Genomic DNA, 20,226 nt, shown 5'->3' on the forward strand with positions numbered 1-20,226 from the left:
AATTCTGCTTTGGAGATGTTAGTTTTTGGCATTTTTGCTTTGTCAGGGACACTGCAGGTCTCCCTTCTTACATCTTTGGCAGTAAAAGAGGGAAGCCTCTGAATGGCTTCCTCGATGCTGCTGGAGATCTCCCATTTGGCACTGCAAAATTTAATTCTTGTCAGGTGCTGTCACCTCATCCAGTTCCTTATCGATCAAATTGATCATGGTCCTCAAATCCTTGGTGTTGTGCACTGATACCACCACAGCTATATGGCCTCCCAAGGATACACAAGAAGGAAGTTTCACTATGTCCAATAGTGTACATGATAAATTCAGCAACATACAGAATAACTAAGCACCTAGTGCAGTTACTAAAGCCTCTCATAGGTCACTGCACACACCATGTCAACGACACAACTGAGTTTATGAAGCTGCTTCAGATGATAAATTTGGACAAGGACGATTTGGTCAGTTTTGACGTCATGTCTCTCTTCAAATGGGTAGCATTAGATGACTCCTTGACATTACTACAATTTGTTCATCATAAGAATAAACCTGATGTAAACAAACACAAACACAATGAGTGGTCAGCAGCTGTAGCACACTTATACTGATGTTGTTACACTCTCAAAAATAGATCCTTATTTATTATTAGATACCTTGTTCCTATTTTATGGTAAATGAAACTTTAAGATATTTAAATGTATTAACAGCCATCAATGTTTTTCTGAATCATACATCAGCTTTATAGTTTTTATTGGGTGCTACTGATACGTAATCTGAAAATGGCTGACACTGCTTCCTGCTTCCTAGTGAAACATGCATGTAGTTAAAAATGTTCAGAAACAAATTGTTCTCAAAGTTTTTCACAGGTTTACAGAGAAAAATAAGCTACAAAGATTTCCGAGGACTTTATTTACTAAAATTAAGGCATTTATTATAGATGCGATGAATAGCAGAATTGGTACCATTGTAGGTTCATGAACAGGAATAGTTCATAGATCGATGGTTTGCATCTCACTTTGGCCTTTTTTCATTCAGTTTGAATTAACTATGTCTTCTAAATGCAAAATCCATGAAACATATGTTAGTTAACACATATCTAATCATAATTTTTATGAAAAATGTATGTATTCTTGTTTCTAATTACATAGTGCACACAGAAATGCAGTTTCCATTGCAAATATAAGTTCTTGATTATCCAAAATCATTTCAATTAATACAATATCACAAATTTAAATTTTAGGGCAAAAATGAAAAATCAAATACTCTTCATTTGGACTACATCCATTTTTTTATACCACAGATGTAGTCTAACATGAGTCAGAATGGTAAGCATCCTAGAAAAATGGAAAACAATAATTTTCATGGTATAAAGCACACCATAAATGCTGTATTTTTACAGTTGCTAGTGTACAACTGCAATAACAACCAAAGAGAATTGATCTGGAGCAAAGTTAAGTGATTTGTTGTGAGAAATAACAGGACGTTTAAGCTGCCAGACATACTGGAACTAATGCACACAAAGCTTTGTCACACATCACTACTGAATGCTGGCACGATACAAGATGGTACTTCATAAAAGAAGAGGGGCTAATGTGGCACTTGGATAGCTTAATGAATTCTACTGCTGGCTGACTCATTATCACTGTAGCAGATGACAGTTCCAGTACTGACATGTATTTGTCAGATCTTGATATGGAAAGAGTTCCAAGTTACCAGACAACTGACTGTAGTACCTTCAGTGGCTTCATTACTTAACTGTACAATGAAATCCCTGCAATATGGTTTTGAGTCACACATAGCTCACACAGAAAAATTACCATGATTTTAAGTTACAAATTTTCATTATTTTTGTTTTTAATTACAATACTATGTTAACTAAGACTGAGAGCATGTTATGTTTTCTGTCTGGTTCCCTAAGAAGCGTGCAGTATTGCTGGAATTTTGCCGAATATTATTTTATTCTGTTCAAAAATTGACATTTTGAAGCAATGGTGTTTCTCTGCTAATCTCTGTTTAAATCTTAACTGCAGCTGACTGGACCAGCTGGCTGGCCTTTGCTGTCCACGTTAAATGCACAGGTAAAGCTGTTGTCCCACATTATCATTCAGTCGAAATGTGCATAATGCACAGCATAAAACATATCCTTGTCATTGTACACGACTGTACTTGTGACAGCCGGCTTTCAATCCATGTGAAACAAAATCTAATGTGATTCCCGCAAACATGGAAAGAATACATGGTGTAGTTTACGTCAAGTTTACTCTTACGATGAACACAGTATAGGGGACCACTCTGATGGAGACTGTTCCACCATGCGCAAGACCAGAGATGCAGATAAGACATGCTCTCCAGTCTAGCAGAAGAAGAAAATTGACAATCAGGAATAAGACATAAAGTGTCTGGTGTTCCTTCCGTATGATGGGGCATCCATGGCCAAGATTGCCAGGATATTGGAGAACAATAACATTAAAACTATTTTCCCCTCATTGGCTAAATTCAAAATGTGCATGGCTCAATGAAAGACAAACTCAGAGTGTGGACACCTGGAGACTAAAGCATCAGTTGCGAGTATGGCAAGCAATGTATCAGCCAAAGACAACGGTGCATTTCGCAGAGGAGGTGTGCCCGACAAACTGGTTCTGGGATTTGATCATCAAAAAGGCAGTGGAGATATGGGTTCTTGATGATCTTATCAAATGGGATAATGGTTTTCAACTGAGCTCTGCAAAGGATGTAGTTCTAGCAAAAATATGTCAAGAGCACTCATATGTGAAAGCAGTAAAGGCCGCGGATGAAACAGACAGGCAGCACCAGCATGTGTCGCCATGACCCTCCCTTAGCTGGGAGTCCATGACACCCCTTCTGGAGGCATGTGATAGGCCCAACCACTGCGGAAGAGACAGAGGAGCCTATGGTCTAGCTGCTCTAAAGATATGAACTAGACATGACTCTTGACACTTCGCCTGAAGATGAAGAGTAGCTAATTTGTCAAAACACCACCACAGAATGACACCTCGACTAGGCTGGTGATTACAAAGACTTCATCATTGACATTTGCCAAGAAAGCATGAATTCCCATCTTTACATATTCTGCTATCTGCAACTTGTAATGGTGAGAGACTTTAAATCTTGTCCTATTTTTGTGTACAAACACAACACATAACAACTTTTCCTGAATCAAAGTAACACAGAAAAAAACAAATACTTATGATAACCACAACAATTGGAGTCAGCCATTTCAAAAAGTAGAAAGAAAAAGGAGCATACACCATGATAGAAATGCTCTGAAAAAGTATGATTCCATGTAACAGTTTACTCAATATTTGCAGTAGTAATTTAAGCAACATAAGCCAGCAAAAATGTGTGAAAAGCAGATAGCAAACATTAACAGCAAGGATATTAATGCACAAAAATGATAGCTCAATTCGACATAGGTATGAAAAATGTTTCCCAACCTATTTGCATGCCATGGTTGAAAATAATAATAAAAAAAAAAAATAGCACAGTTGATTTATACAAGGTGCTCTAAAATTCCTCTAACAAACTGCTTGGACTTGTAGATGGGACTGAGTAGACAACATTACAAATTGGAGCCCATGTTTGAAAACATAACATTTGCGCCTTTATCAAGTTCATTACCCACAATGTCTGACTCTATTGCATACCCTTTCTGCCACAATTATGCAATGGCCAAAAAGGAGTACCTTCACCATCAGCAGGTGTGACTTTGGTTCTCCAAGGAGACGCAGCACACCCAAACTGGAAGAGGCCGTACTGCATCACATTGAAGAGGACCTGTCAACGAGTACACAAGCAACTGTGTATGCAATGGATGTTGCTCCCAGTACCATCTTGTATGTTCTGCATGACCAACAACCACATCCGTACCACCTTCAAGACTCCATACCACCTCTGACATCCACATACATGGGAATGAGGCTCAAACCAGGTTAGAGGGGTAGGACATCAGCTGATCCGCCATTAGCACACACCACGATTAACCTGCTGCATACCTACACAGAAAGCATATTTGCAAGCAGCTGGGTTACAATTCAAAATATTGTCTACTCAGTTCGTAAGGACAATTATAGTGCCCTGTATGTCATTATGTTGAGTAACTATCCCTGGAATGTTAAAATAGTTATTACAACACATAAAGCTCCCAATCCAGAACTATTTTGGTGTCACCACAACTATTACGATCATTACGATTCTGCCACCTAAGTACCTTGAAAATCAATAAATAATCTTTATCGGCATATATTGGGAGGAATTATGACTACACAACTAATGCAACTATTTCGTTTAGGAATGTGATAAGTATATTTAACATGAAGTCTTTCTCATACATAATGCTTTAGCACTTACAGAGGAAGACAGTATAAAGTAATTTAAGTCTATCTGACAATATTATGAAAACAATTTAAGTTTTCAGCCAAAGGCCTTCATTTAAAGGAGGAAAAACACACACACACACACACACACACACACACACACACACACACACAGAGTCTCTGGCCGCTGAGAACAGACTGATTGGAAGGGGGGGGGGGGGGAGAAGCAATCTGATGGAGCTTGGGGTAAGGAGGAGGTTGGGGCGGGGAGGGGGAAGGATAGCATGGTACACATGGGGAAAAGTGCAGTGTTGCTTGTGGGAGGATGAGCATACAGTGATGTGGTGGGGACAGGGTAAGGCCATTAGGTGCAGTTGAGTAGTTCCTGTGTGTGTGTGTGGGCGGGGGGGGTGGGGGGGGGAAGAGAAACAACGGGAAAGGAAAGAAGTCGAGGAGGGAAAAAAAGACTAGTGGGTGTGTTGGTGGAATAGAATGCTGTACAGTATTGGAGTGGGAGCATACAAGAGGATATGTGGGTGAAGGAGACGGGCTATTGAAATTTGAGGCAAAGGGGGTTATGGGAACGTACGATATATTGCAAGGAATGTAGGATATACTGCAGGGAGACTTCTCACCTAGCAATTCAGAAAAGCTGGTACTCATAGGAAAAATACATATGGCACAGGTTGTGAAGCAGTCACTGACGAGAAGCACACTTGTGTTGGGCAGCATGATCAACAAGTGGGTGGTCCAGCTGTTTTTTGTTTATGGTATGGCAGTGGCCATTCATGCAGACAGACAGCTTGTTGGTTCTCATGCCCACATACAAAGCAACACAGTTACTACAGCTTAGTTCATAAATGGCATGACTGCTTTCACGGGTATCCCTGCCTTTGGTGGGATAAGTGATGCCTGTAACGGCCTGGAGTAGGTACTGGTAAGAGGATGTATGGAACATATATTGCATCTAGGTCTATTGCAGGGATATGAGCCATGAGGTAAGGGGTTGGGGTTTGGGGTAGGTGAGGAGTAAGGATGGACAAGGATACTGCATAGGTTTGGTGGACAGCAGAATACCACTGTGGGAGGGATGGAAAAGATAGTGGGTAGGACATTCCTCATTTCAGGGCCTGAGGAGAGAGAGGAGGAGGAGGAGATTAGTGTTTAACGTCCCGTCGACAACGAGGTCATTAGAGACGGAGCGCAAGCTCGGGTTAGGGAAGGATGGGGAAGGAAATCGGCCGTGCCCTTTCAAAGGAACCATCCCGGCATTTGCCTGAAGCGATTTAGGGAAATCACGGAAAACCTAAATCAGGATGGCTGGAGACGGAATTGAACCGTCGTCCTCCCGAATGCGAGTCCAGTGTGCTAACCACTGCGCCACCTCGCTCGGTGAGGAGAGAGAGTCAGAGCCCTAGTAGAAAATATGATTCAGTTGTTCCAGTACTGGGTGGTAATGAATCACAAGGGGAGCGCTCCTTTGTGGCTAGATGGTGGAAATGTGGGAGGTGGTGGAACTGGGCAGACAAGGCATGGGAGATGTGTTTCTATACAAGGTTGGGAATGTAATTTTGATCTGTTGTAGGTCTCAGCAGTATGGAATGGGTGGCAACTCTCAAAGAGGAGGTACTGCTGATGGTTGGTAGGTTTGCTTTGGATGGAGGTATTTCTGTATCTTTGAGATGCAGGTCAACTTCGAGGATGGTAGCTTGTCGGTTTGAGGAGGACCAGTTGAAATGAATGGGTGAGAAGGTGTTGAGATTCTGGAAGAATGTGGTTAGACTGTCCTTACCCTCAGCCCAGATCATGAAGATGTCATCAATGAACCCGAACCAAGTGAAAGTTTTGGGATTCTGATTGGTTAGGGAAGATTCCACTAGATGGCCTGTGAATAGATTGGCATACGATGGTGCCATGCAGGTGCCTGTTTTTGTGCCACAGATATGTCTGTAGGTGATACCTTCAAAGGTGAATTAATTATGAGTGAGGATGTAGTTTGTCTTGGTGACCATTTTGAATTTAGAAGAAGGCCTTTTGATTGAAAGCTTACATGTTCAGCAGTTATTTTGTTGTGCCTGTCTGTGATTCAACGTCTCCTCTGTATGGTGAGTATTAATCTATCGTTTTCATAATTCAGAGTGTCCATATAGTCTGGGAACACTTTCAATTACGAGGTGCATTCAAGTTCTACCGATTTTTTTTCTCCGGACTGGAAAGAGATAGAAACATGCGCATTGTTTTAAAATGAGGCCGCGTTCATTGTCAATACGTCCCACAGATGGCAGCACCGTATGGCAGATGGAATTTTACCGCCAGCGGCGAGAATGAGAACTGTTTTAAATACTTAAAATAGCGATGTTTTCCTTACTTGAACAGCATCCAATCATTCGTTTTCTGAATTTGCGTGGTGTGAAACCAATTGAAATTCATCGACAGTTGAAGGAGACATGTGGTGATGGAGTTATGGATGTGTCGAAAGTGCGTTCCTGGGTGCGACAGTTTAATGAAGGCAGAACATCGTGTGACAACAAACCGAAACAACCTCGGGCTCGCACAAGCCGGTCTGACAACATGATCGAGAAAGTGGAGAGAATTGTTTTGGGGGATCGCCGAATGACTGTTGAACAGATCGCCTCCAGAGTTGGCATTTCTGTGGGTTCTGTGCACACAATCCTGCATGACGACCTGAAAATGCAAAAAAGTGTCATCCAGGTGGGTGCCACAAATGCTGACGGACGACCACATGGCTGCCCGTGTGGCATGTTGCCAAGCAATGTTGATGCGCAACGACAGCATGAATGGGACTTTCTTTTCATCGGTTGTGACAATGGATGAGACGTGGATGCCATTTTTCAATCCAGAAACAAAGCGCCAGTCAGCTCAATGGAAGCACACAGATTCACCGCCACCAAAAAAATTTCGGGTAACCGCCAGTGCTGAAAAAATTATGGTGTCCATGTTCTGTGACAGCGAGGGCATAATCCTTACCCATTGCGTTCCAAAGGGCACTGCGGTAACAGGTGCATCCTACGAAAATGTTTTGAAGAACAAATTCCTTCCTGCACTGCAACAAAAACCTCCGGGAAGGGCTGCGCGTGTGCTGTTTCACCAAGACAACGCACCCGCACATCGAGCTAACGTTATGCAATAGTTTCTTCATGATAACAACTTTGAAGTGATTCCTCATGCTCCCTACTCACCTGACCTGGCTCCTAGTGACATTTGGCTTTTTCCAACAATGAAAGACACTCTCCGTGGCCGCACATTCACCAGCCGTGCTGCTATTGCCTCAGCGATTTTCCAGTGGTCAAAACAGACTCCTAAAGAAGCCTTCGCCGCTGCCATGGAATCATGGCATCAGCGTTGTGAAAAATGTGTACGTCTGCAGGGCGATTGTGTCGAGAAGTAATGCCAGTTTCATCGATTTCGGGTGAGCAGTTAATTAGAAAAAAAAATCGGAGGCCTTAGAACTCGAATGCACCTCGTACTTATTGCACAAGAACTAAACATTGTACATATGTCACACATATTGAATTTTGAAGAGAAACTCTGAAAGTTTTTTTTACAAAAAACATTCAATAAGCAAACCATGAGTGACCCGGCAGACGTCAATACGGTAATTGAATTCTTGCCATACCCGTCCCAGCATGGCATTGTCGACTGTGACAGTCACTTCCTGTATTCTATCCTGGAGCTCTGCTACATCATGTGGTAGAGGCGGTACATACACCTTATCTTTAATGTGTCCCTAAAGAAAAAAGTGACACAGAGTGAGATCTGGCGATCGGGGAGGTCATTTCATGAAACAGCTGTCCCCTTCTGTAGCACAACCGATCCATCGATGTGGCAGCTCCGTGTTCAGGTACCCACGAATGCTTCTGTCAAAGGGCTCTCCACACTGTCATTGGAGCCATTTCGATTTCTTTGGACTACTCCTGAATGTCTCGTACGCACTCCACATTCACTTCACTCACAGTGGGATGTCCACTACTCTTTGCCGGGCACAAGCAACCTGTCATAATGAATTTGTTGTGCCAGTGGTAAATGGCCTTCCTTGTTGGTAGCTTCTTACTGTACTTGGTTATAAACATCCTTTGAACAGCTGTAGCACATTTGTTTTTGTTGAACTCCAACATGCAGAAAGCTTGCTCTGCACCTGAAATTGCCATGTTTGCGACTAGCACTGACCATCAGCAAATATTACCGAACTACACTGTGGCAGTATACATGAAGGGGGAGGAAACAACTTTCAGGGTTTCTCTTCAAAATGACATATTTATGATATCTGTACAATGTTTTGTTTGGTTCTTGTGCAATAAATAATTGAAAGTGTTCCCAGACTTTATGTACACCCTGTATTGTAATTATTCCATCCTGGATTCTCCATTGTTTAAATTTGTTTGAAAGTGACTGAAATATTTCTTAGAAATTTATAGCCACAATCCATTTTGCACAAACTGGGTCACAGTAAAGAATCAACAGTTCTATCTACCACTAATTATATAACTCCCCTCTTCCATTTTTACAGGCTGTGGGTATCCACTCACATTCAATCCTTCACAATGCAAAAAATAAATGACTTATAAGCAGAAACGATACTTATTTCTGAGCACCTGCAGTGCGGTATGAATATTTAAGAAAAGACGGGTCTGTCGTCAACAAAAAGAAAATGTATTACATTATGAATTTCAGAACAACTGCAACTGTATTGTGTTGGAAAAAAATTCCACCATTTTGTCCATGTGCCTCATTAGATCTGACATTAATATGAAGCATTAAATACAAATGTACATTTAATTCTGACTTCTCCCACTTTATTAAATTGATACATTAGCTATCCATAATTTATGCTGGTTGGGGTACACAACACAAGAAATAGAAAGCTGAGATTAAAATAACATCAGTAAGGTGGCAACTAAAAATGTTGTCACATAGCAATAATTTGAGAGAGATATTAATACTTTATGGCTAACATCTCCACTGTTTCTACAACTAAAATGACTGATAGGAAACCAACTAATGGGATGATGAAGGAATGGCGGACTTTACATTAAGAGTTCCTCACATACATTATAGCAAACATACAGCGAAAAGCAACGTGATGCAGAGAACATGAACTGGAGTACACAATAGCAGTTTAGGTTCTTAACTGATAGAAAACACAGAGAAAATATGTTTTAATGTGGTACGAAAACTAATGAGACATTAATATTGGGCAGAAATGTTACAGGTGTGGTAAGAAGACTAATGAGACATTAATATTAGGCAGAAATGTTACGATAGACATGTAAGATAGAGGTAAGATATGAACAGCTCAGAGAGAATGCTGCTGACATTCTGTAAATGTTATTGATGTGTTCTAGAATTTCTTCTTGTTTCCTTTTCTGTAGGTAACTAACAATTAGAGCACATAGTCAAAATGGATTGTGCATGAACTGAACATCAAAATAAAGTTAGTTTAAACTGAAAAACTGAAAGTAATGATACATCAAAACTTGCAAAACAAAGACTTGTACATTATCTGATCAAATGTATCCAGACCGTTATTACTGGAATTTAATTTGTGGTGTGTTCTCCCTTCACCTTTATGACAGCTTGAACTCTACTGGAGACTCTTTCAGTGAGGTGTCTGGATGCCTGTGGAGGAATAGCAGCAGTCCATTCTTCCTCAAGAGTTGAAACCAGAGAAAAAAATGGTTCAAATGGCTCTGAGCACTATGGGACTTAACTGCTGAGGTCATCAGTCCCCTAGAACTTAGAACTACTTAAACCTAACTAACCTAAGGACATCACACACATCCATGCCCAAGGCAGGATTCGAACCTGCGACTGCAGCGGTCGCGCGGTTCCAGACTGTAGCACCTAGAACCTCTTGGCCACTCCGGTCGGCAAAACCAGAGAAGGTAGTGATGTTGGACACTGGGGTCTGGAACAAAGTTGACATTCTAACTCATCCCAAAGGTGTTCCACTGGATTCAGGGTGGGAATCTGGGCACGCCAGTCCATTTGAGGAATGTAACTGCCTCACAGATGATGCTTTATGACAGGGTGCACTGTCATGCTGATACAAGCAATCATCATCTCCAAACTGTCCCTCTAATGTACACAATACAAAATGCTGCGTGACGCTTTAATATCCTGCCACATTTAGCATTTTCAGCACAATAAGGGAACCACACCATAACCATGAAAAACACCCCATACTGTAACACAACCTCCTTCATACCTCAGTGAGGCACTATATGTAAATGGCAGTTAACATTCTCTAATGTTTGCCAAACCCAAAGACTTCCATCTGATTGCCACAAGGTATAGTGTGATTCATTACACCGAATCCTTCATTTCCTGTCATCCAATGACCAGTGGTATACCCCTTTACACCAGATCAAGTGTCATTTAACACTGAGTACACAAATGTGTGTGTGGCTTATGATGAGCTACTCAGCCATAAAATAACCCATTCTCTTTAACTCCCTGCCCACAGTCACTGTGCTAGCTGGACTATTGGTAGCACTTTGGAGCTTACGAGTGATTCTTTCCCCTGATTTAATACTATTATTCTTTTCACACAACTCCCCCCCCCCCCCCCCCCCCCCCATGTTTGATGGTCCCTGTCCATCTGATCTGTACATGAGCTCTGTCTGGTCTTGGTTTTGCTGTGGTTGTTCCTTTGCATTTCCACTCCATAATCGTATCACCAACAGTTGATTTCAGCAGCTTTAGATTGGTTGAAATGTTCCTCATGATGGATTTGTTATTCAGGACACACAAAATGACTAGTGGGCAAGTTGTGTAGCTGCTTCTCAACCAACAATGCAACACTTTTTGTCTCCTTTTTACTGGCATGTCTGACTCTCATGAGAACTATTGGTCAATTCTACATTACATGTGGATGACTGGAAACTTTCGATCAGATCCTGTATATGGGTAGGAAGACAGTAAGATAGAGAGGGGAGTGATAACAAAGTAAAGAAACAGGATGGAGAAATTCTATGAAGACAAATTATGGCAGTTGTGATACAGCAGAAAAATGAAGCTGGTTACGGTGTAAAAATAGAAAAGGGTTGTAGCACTGGCCTGTAAGATCAGTTACACAGATACCAAAAACTGCATCTAGGAAAATGGAAATTTGGATCAACATAATGAAATTATAGCTTAACTAAGAAAGAATCGCAACTACAAAAACAGAAACAGTTGCGTTAGTAACAATATATATATATATATATATGATTATAATAGAGGGAAACATTCCACGTAGGAAAAATATATCTAAAAACAAAGATGATGTGACTTACCAAATGAAAGTGCTGGCAGGTCGACAGACACACAAACAAACACAAACATACACACAAAATTCAAGCTTTCGCAACAAACTGTTGCCTCATCAGGAAAGAGGGAAAGACGAAAGGATGTGGGTTTTAAGGGAGAGGGTAAGGAGTCATTCCAATCCCGGGAGCGGAAAGACTTACCTTAGGGGGAAAAAAGGACGGGTATACACTCGCGCACACACACACATATCCATCCACACATATACAGACACAAGCAGATATATTTGAAGACAAAGAGTTTGGGCAGAGATGTCAGTCGAAGCAGAAGTGCAGAGGCAAAGATGTTGTTGAATGACAGGTGAGGTATGAGTGGCGGCAACTTGAAATTAGTGGAGATTGAGGCCTGGTGGATAACGGGAAGAGAGGATATATTGAAGAGCAAGTTCCCATCTCCGGAGTTCGGATAGGTTGGTGTTAGTGGGAAGTATCCAGATAACCCGGACGGTGTAACACTGTGCCAAGATGTGCTGGCCGTGCACCAAGGCATGTTTAGCCACAGGGTGATCCTCATTACCAACAAACACTGTCTGCCTGTGTCCATTCATGCGAATGGACAGTTTGTTACTGGTCATTCCCACATAGAATGCGTCACAGTGTAGGCAGGTTAGTTGGTAGATCACGTGGGTGCTCTCACACGTGGCTCTGCCTTTGATCGTGTACACCTTCCAGGTTACAGTTACAGCACATCTTGGCACAGTGTTACACCGTCCGGGTTATCTGGATACTTCCCACTAACACCAACCTATCCGAACTCCGGAGATGGGAACTTGCTCTTCAACATATCCTCTCTTCCCGTTATCCACCAGGCCTCAATCTCTGCTAATTTCAAGTTGCCGCCACTCATACCTCACCTGTCATTCAACAACATCTTTGCCTCTGCACTTCTGCTTCGACTGACATCTCTGCCCAAACTCTTTGTCTTCAAATATGTCTGCTTGTGTCTGTATATGTGTGGATGGATATGTGTGTGAGTGCGCGAGTGTATACCCGTCCTTTTTTCCCCCTAAGGTAAGTCTTTCCGCTCCCGGGATTGGAATGACTCCTTACCCTCTCCCTTAAAACCCACATCCTTTCGTCTTTCCCTCTCCTTCCCTCTTTCCTGATGAGGCAACAGTTTGTGGCGAAAGCTTGAATTTTGTGTGTATGTTTGTGTGTCTGTCGACCTGCCAGCACTTTCATTTGGTAAGTCACATCATCTTTGTGTGTGTGTGTGTGTGTGTCTATATATATATATATATATATATATATATATATATATATATATATATATATATATATATATATGATATATTGTGTGTATGTTTGTGTTTGTTTGTGTGTCTATCGACCTGCCAGCGCTTTTGTTTGGTAAGTTTCATCATCTTTCTTTTTAGATATATATATATATATATATAATGGAAATCAAGTTTGAATGGAATAAGTCCATTACCAATCAGTGTAACACAGATTGTGGGTGAACACTACATTAGGAAAAAAAAATGGGTTTAGAAAATAAATATGTATATGACTAATACCTTTGTAATGATATATTTAACAACTGCAATTATAAGATTTGTAAAGACGATATTGATGTTCATTTGAAATGTACCTGATAATGAAAGGACACAGAAATGCGTATAAAAGTGTATCCATTGCTACAAAACAAAACAAGGTAATTGGTCCCAAGGGATATTGCCAGGTATAGGGTTAAGGTTATATCTCTACTTCCCATCCTTTTCTTTGCTGAAATCTCATATTCTACAACACAGTTTTTTAAAAAGAAGAAATGCAGTTTTCAAGTATAGTGGAAAGAACTGGTTGTCTATCACCAAAGGAGCCATACCAAAGTTTCCTTGGAATAATTTAGGTTAATAATAACAAACCAAAATTATATTAACTGGACTATATGTTGATGTCAACTCCAACTGAAGAAGCACTCTGTGGCCTATACTTAATATTAAAGTTTTACATGAAGGACACATTCTTAAAATAAAATACTTAGCAGCAAATATGGAATTCCTTCAAATGAAGACAACAGTCAGCATGATTGTACTTGTGTATATTTCTCAAGTAGTAATGTATGCCTCCTCTATGTGGTGAGTAGCTATCTATCCTTTAAATATTTTTGTTAATACAGAAGCAGTAATACAGAAGACTAACAGAGTTTTGAACGATCAAAAAGAAAATGATTACAAGAAAAAGGTAATAGAAGGATGGCCAGCTGTAATATACAGACATGGAGAAGTTAAGAGAGAAAGCAAGGGCAAAAGGGCATAGGACAAGGAAAAAAGTATAGAAGGGAGAGGAATTGTGAAGCTGATCAACATAGTAAGTATCTCAAGAGAACAGAGACAAAGATAAAAAAACACAGTGTTTAGCATAAGTTCATCTGAGAAGTTTTACTAAAAATTTTAATTACAAATAGGCTCACAAATAAAACAGGCAACAAAAGTCCCACAAACATTTTAATTATCACCTTTACAGTGGAAAATGAATACATTTTCAACAAAATGGCACTTGTCATACTATAATCCAAGTGGAGAAGAAATCAAATTGTATACAGAGTCAATAAATGCTACGTTAAAGACTGCAATGAACTGTGGAAGCATCTACTTCTTCCATTTACATTATACAGCAGTTACATAGCTTTCAGTGTGGCCAATGCAAACAACTGCTGCTCATTTATGTGAGTTACTAATGGCAAATGTGATATCCAGTTGCAAAGGTAACTGATGCTTTACCACTTTCTGCCACTAGATCCTCCCTTTCATCCTCTCTGCCTTTCAAAACAAGCTTTTCTGAGCTGTGCAAATGAGACTTACATCTCTAGCACATGAAATGCTCCTGCAACTTCTCTAGTCTCAGTTTCCACAATTACCTGCCTCTCCAGAATCTCCTCCTTCGCCTCCCCCCCTCCTCTCCTCTCCTCTCCCTTTTCTGTCACCATATCAACCCTCTCCGCCAATAATTTCTGAGCTCTTCCAAATCCCCTTAGTCCTTAAGCTTATGAATTTCTTTTCATTTCTTATAATTTTTGTTTCATCCTTCTTGGGCACTATTCTCTCATCCTCAAGCCCCTCACTGTTTTTCAACCACATTGTATTTCCTGCGTAACACTCCTGCAAGGAAATGTCTTCATTTATGCGCTGTATTATTTTCTCCACTGTGAGAGTAGATGTGAACTTTGTAGTAAAATAAAAGCAATTTTTGGTTATCAACACAGAACTCTGCCAGAAGTGCTTTCAGTGTGACTAACTGCTCTACTTGGAACACGCAGAACTATCACATAGCTAATATTTTTATTTGTACAATACATGATAATGTTTTGTATACACATACAAAGAAGACAAACTGTAGAGGAAAGAAGAGGACTGGTTGTGTGAGAAAATAATAATAATAGTAGTAGTAATAATAATAATAATAATAATAATAATAATAAGGGATACATAGCAGAATTGACTATCTAACCAAACTGAGTGCCAAAGCGAGAAACCCGTGTTACCATGTTACACATCAAATGCACCAGAAGGGATCTATGCACTTCCACTTCATCACTCAGCATTTAACGATTCATTTATATTGCAAACTTCACTGTTATGAGAATGATGACCACATCTTGCACATTTAGTCTGGTAGTTAGTTTGTTATCAAGATCATGATCAGTGTCATTATATCACAGCCAAAGTACTAGAAGTGAAACACTCATTCAATAGATCTATTATCTAAGAATTATTTTTGTTCGGACTGTATATTTCTGTCTAAAGGCTATATTCTTTCTTTTGTGCAGAGACTTACATGTTATATCCCAAGCAGATATGTTGATTATATAAGGATCTCAACATGTAATCTTCCTTTTGCTCAATAACAACTTGATCATTGGCAGGTCATAAGACAGCAGGTTTTCTGTTTTAAATATTATTTGTGTGCCAAGGCATGAGCTTTTTATGACATTCACAAGATGGAGACGATACCCTCGTTTAATCACGATATCACAACGGAGTGATCTTTTGACTGCCAAAAGGCTTTTTTGTAATGAATGAATGCCAGGTGTGTGACTCATGGTTGAATTCTCTTCTTCTCTTAATCAGTATTTTCAAACAAAGTGTTTTGTTTATGCATGACTGATCCTTTCTAAACCCTGCTTATTCTTCAACCAACATAGCATCTGACGTAGAATGTAATCTTTCATTAATTAGTTTTTCTTATACTTTATGAGTGGTGTTTAATAAACTTGCCCCCCAGTTGTCTATTGTTATTCTTCTTTCAATTTTTTAAAATGTAGATATCACCTATGCTTTCCTCACGCTATAAGGAATTTTGGAGCAGTGCCAGCATGTATTAAATAGGTGCAACAATGTTAATTTTAAAGGATTTACTGGCACATTTCATTTCAATAGTTATGAAGTTATTCCACCGAAACAAATCACTTTAGAGTTTTTTGATGTCCTAAGCAAATTTTCTAGTTTTTTAATTGTTACGTAATCATCACTTCTTTCTTCCAAGTTTGTTTTTACTTCCATGAAGATGTCGCCAAATCACAACTTTTTGTAATACTGTACCCAGTGAGTGACTGGTTTTAAATTCTGATTCACTTCTTCCCTTCCTTCTTGGCTAAGACATTTCTTTATTATGTACCTCATTATTTGTGGCCTGTGCATATTATCCTTTATTCTGCAAACAAATCTGTTCTACCACCCCTCTGATGCTTATCAGATAATATTCTGAGTGAATTCTGTTTTTATTTATATGTTATATAAGCTTCATTCCCCCCATCTGGAGATACTTATGATGGGTTGCCTGTTTATCTTTTATTGGTTTTTCCTTTTTTTCTACTTTCTGATGTGTTTGCTTAACCCCTTCTTGTCAAGAAATTTGCTGACTACTTTTGTCCAAAGATTTTTTTACATTATTTCATTCAAGTTATAAAGTTTCACTGATTGGGACTGTCTGTATATGTTCAGTCAGTCTTCCCTGAAACATATCATGTGAACTTTCTTCCTGTAGTAACTAAACTTCACACATCTCAGGTCTTGCTACTTTCACTGTGTTATTTCATACTTTCCTCAATGTTAGCCAAATTTCTATCTTCAAAACCATGATGTAATAGTTGCTATTAATTTTAAGGCCACTAAATACATGGGTACCCCTCTCACTTATGAAGCCATTTGTCTATTAATGATAACTTTCTCAGTTCGCCATTCAAACTTCTCTTCAGTCTGTACTAACTACCCACTCCCTTCGACACCACATATTATGATTTGTGCAGTATGCTTTCCCATGATGATACTTTGATACTTTTCTTGTGTCCTCTCAGCCTAGATTACAAAACAATTCCCTTCATCTTAGAACATTTCCAGTTTACTGACTGCCATTCCCCATTCCTCTTACACACATCATAAATTAACAATATTCTGTAAGGCTGATAAAGGGGATCTTTGTTTGGCGCTCATGCCTACCTTATGAATAGGTTATGAGAGAAGTTTCCTACACTTGTCTTATTACGATTTCATCCCAAGCAGTTTGTGTCCTCCTTCAATAGCTTACTGAAGAATAAGAGACTAGATTGTGAGAGACGTATAGCACCAAACATATGAAAATCTTTGGGAGAGAAAATCTCTCCAAAAACTAAGAATGCTGATATGATATGCCAAGTACAGAGACAAATGATGCAATTAAATGAAGTCATACATCTAAATAATAATAAAATGATGACATTAAAACTGCCACCAACCACACAACATACTGATTATTCTTGTTTCATTCCACCACAAATTTTGTTACGTAAATTAGGAACCAATCACATACTTACATTACCACTCAACACTACGTTGCAAAAGATGGGATCTATTATTAGTAAACAAAGACATTTCAAATTAGTAGCTTCTTCCCTACCACTAATCAGAAAAAACACAAATCTCATACTTTAATCTTAGAGTCTCAAAAATTTTTACTGCACTATTTGTAACAAGCACTCCCCCCTTTCACTCCTTTGGGTTTAATGGATATGAAATTAAGTAGAGAGGAAGAAACAACAAAGCTGATACAATCATTCACACATTACTTCCACGACATTTTTTGCATTTCATAAAACTGAGCAAATCAAGTCCTGCAGCCTATTTAAATGAAGGACGTATTTACTTCCTACATATTCATTCACAAGACACATTGCTCAAATGAAATAGTCTACTCATATTCTATGACTATTTATGCGGATGTATGTACTAGTATGAGAGGTGCTCACCATTTCTGAGCTGAGACAATCAAGAGAATCTTCAAGGGAGGCTGATTTAGGTCCTTCGTTGCTACGAGGAGTGAGGTTTCTAACCGATGTTGCTGCGCAACCTAAGCATGAAATAAATGAATGGATAAATAATCATACATAAAATGCTAACTCAAAGAAGAGGACAAAACTAAAAAAGCCTTATCACATAAAGATACATGCTAAAAACAATATCACCCAAGGTGATGAAGAATAATTATATCCTACAAATAAAGGATAAGCAAGGAGTTGCTAAAAATGCATAAATATTGAATAGTTTGAGCTAGAAAGTAACCGAGAACAATGTTTTAAACTATTTTCAGTCTGTAAGCACTTAAACATTTTTTTAAAAATATTTAGCTTCACCTAAATTTATGAATCACATTGTTTCCCACTGCTTCAACAATTCTAAAATGATGTGTACTAGTACATATAAATAACTACGTAAGAAAATTAACATAATTAGTTCAAAATACAGGTTTTTAGTACTGCAAGTGTGACACACCAACACATTTTTGCTTAGGCTATAGTTTACTTGTTGCAGTAACAATAATTCATATTTTTCCAAAGTCATTGAGTCTGAAAGCTTGTTTAGCCTATGTGCTTTGACAACAGAAACAGAAGTGATTTCTTAATGCTTCAATGATTTCCCAGATACTCTACGTACTTCAGGACATAGAATACTGAAACTAAAGATAGTGGAACTATGCAAGTTATTTTTTTTTACAACTCTCTGTTTTGCAGTGTGTACTGTGTCAGCAATGGATCCCGCAATCTAGTGAAGAAGGATTTACAACAGATAACAACAGTGTGAAGATGCATACTTCAAACCTTTTTTCTTACATAAATGACATTAATTCCGAGATAGAAATGCAAATAGACCTGTTATTTGCAAGACGCAAAACAACACTTCACAACGATAATCCCTAGCAAAAGACCAAGATAAGTTATTGCAAAATAAGTAATATTACTAGTACCTTTTCTGCTAACAAGTCAAACACTTCTTCACCAATAGTTTAAAGTATGATGTTTCTAAATCTTCCCCACTCAACCAGCTCATCTTTCTCTAATATAAATAAGACTTGAACAAAATAGAAAGCTTCAACCAGCTCATCTTTCTCTAATATAAATAAGACTTGAACAAAATAGAAAGCTTCAATGTTTATATTTTCAAGAGAAGGTTTTTTGCAACAAAAAATGTGCAAAATTTCATCCTTATCCATGACCCATAACTGCTGACCAACACTTGCAAAGAAAAGCATGATGCCTTTGCCTTTATTTTTAATAGTTTTAGAGTTTTGAATAGCAATGAGAAGGCAGCAGCTGTCGCAGCATCGAAGGAACATATAGAACAGATATTTTAACCAATAAACTTTTATGCTAGAATAAAAATTTGTGCTAGAATTAACATAATCTAATTTAAGACACGCACTAGTGAATTTACACTGCATAAATGCATATTTATCAGGCATTTTAATAGCATTATTTCTTAACCCCAATAAAACTATATTTAAAATTATTAAAATAACTTTGGAAATTCAATCAACAAAACTATTAAATTATGAGAGAAAACTGTTGGCGTCCTTAGGGAGAAAGGAACTAATCATTCTGAATGCAAGAATGGAATTACAGAGTTGTGTACTTTTACTTTTGTACGTGTCCATTGGTAGTGCTAAATATTTCACCTCCAAAAGGTTATTACTCACCAGCATTTTTATATCATAATTTAATAATTTTTTTAAAAACATCTATGTGAAGAGATAGAAAAAAATGGGGACAAGGAAAAGGGGGGAGCTGGATGTGTGTGTGTGTGTGTGGGGGGGGGGGGGGGAGAGATAAGTGAAAAGGGTGTTGACAATAACAGGACTGGTTAAGGTAAGCCGCAATTTGAAACCTTCTCTCCCTGAATTAGAGTCGAGTCTTATCCACTGCCACACCTCATTTGGAGCGGGCATTGGAATCAAGTACACACTGTAAAGGAAGTTTCCACGGATGGAATTCTGATGTACCATTGCTCGGACAAAGTGTGTAATTCAGCTGCATAGTGAAGCAGGCAGCAATGTGAAACTGATTACAGTATAGAGGAAAGATGATTCGCATTAACTTTTAGGTGGTTGCTAGTTGACTATCTGAGAGACAGCCAATGTCTTTCAAGATAAAATGCACACATTTGAGAAATATATTTCAGATGTAGGTTAACCAAACACAATAAATGTTCTGCAGGCATTTCGAAATCATGCCACAGCTGATGCCTTCTCAGTGCGTGTCAAAACTCTAAAACTGTTAAAAATAAAGAAATGGAAAAATCTATGTAGGTAGTAACTAGGAGGAATGTTAG

The 20,226-nt window shown here is 39.0% G+C and overlaps 1 protein-coding gene across 5 annotated transcripts in view; it reads right to left on the reverse strand.

Moving 5' to 3' along the window:
* The window catches only part of LOC124721726 (phosphatidylinositol 4-phosphate 5-kinase type-1 alpha-like), a 315,644-nt gene that overhangs the window by 17,159 nt on the left and 278,259 nt on the right, over positions 1–20,226 (reverse strand). For all 5 annotated transcript variants that reach the window (XM_047246822.1, XM_047246821.1, XM_047246823.1 and 2 more), the window contains one exon: positions 17,871–17,971. In XM_047246822.1, the coding sequence (XP_047102778.1) occupies positions 17,871–17,971 (101 nt within the window). The remainder of the gene's footprint in view (positions 1–17,870; positions 17,972–20,226) is intronic.

This window comes from Schistocerca piceifrons, chromosome X (assembly GCF_021461385.2).
Source record: "Schistocerca piceifrons isolate TAMUIC-IGC-003096 chromosome X, iqSchPice1.1, whole genome shotgun sequence".
In the NCBI taxonomy this organism is placed as follows: Eukaryota; Metazoa; Arthropoda; class Insecta; order Orthoptera; family Acrididae; genus Schistocerca; species Schistocerca piceifrons.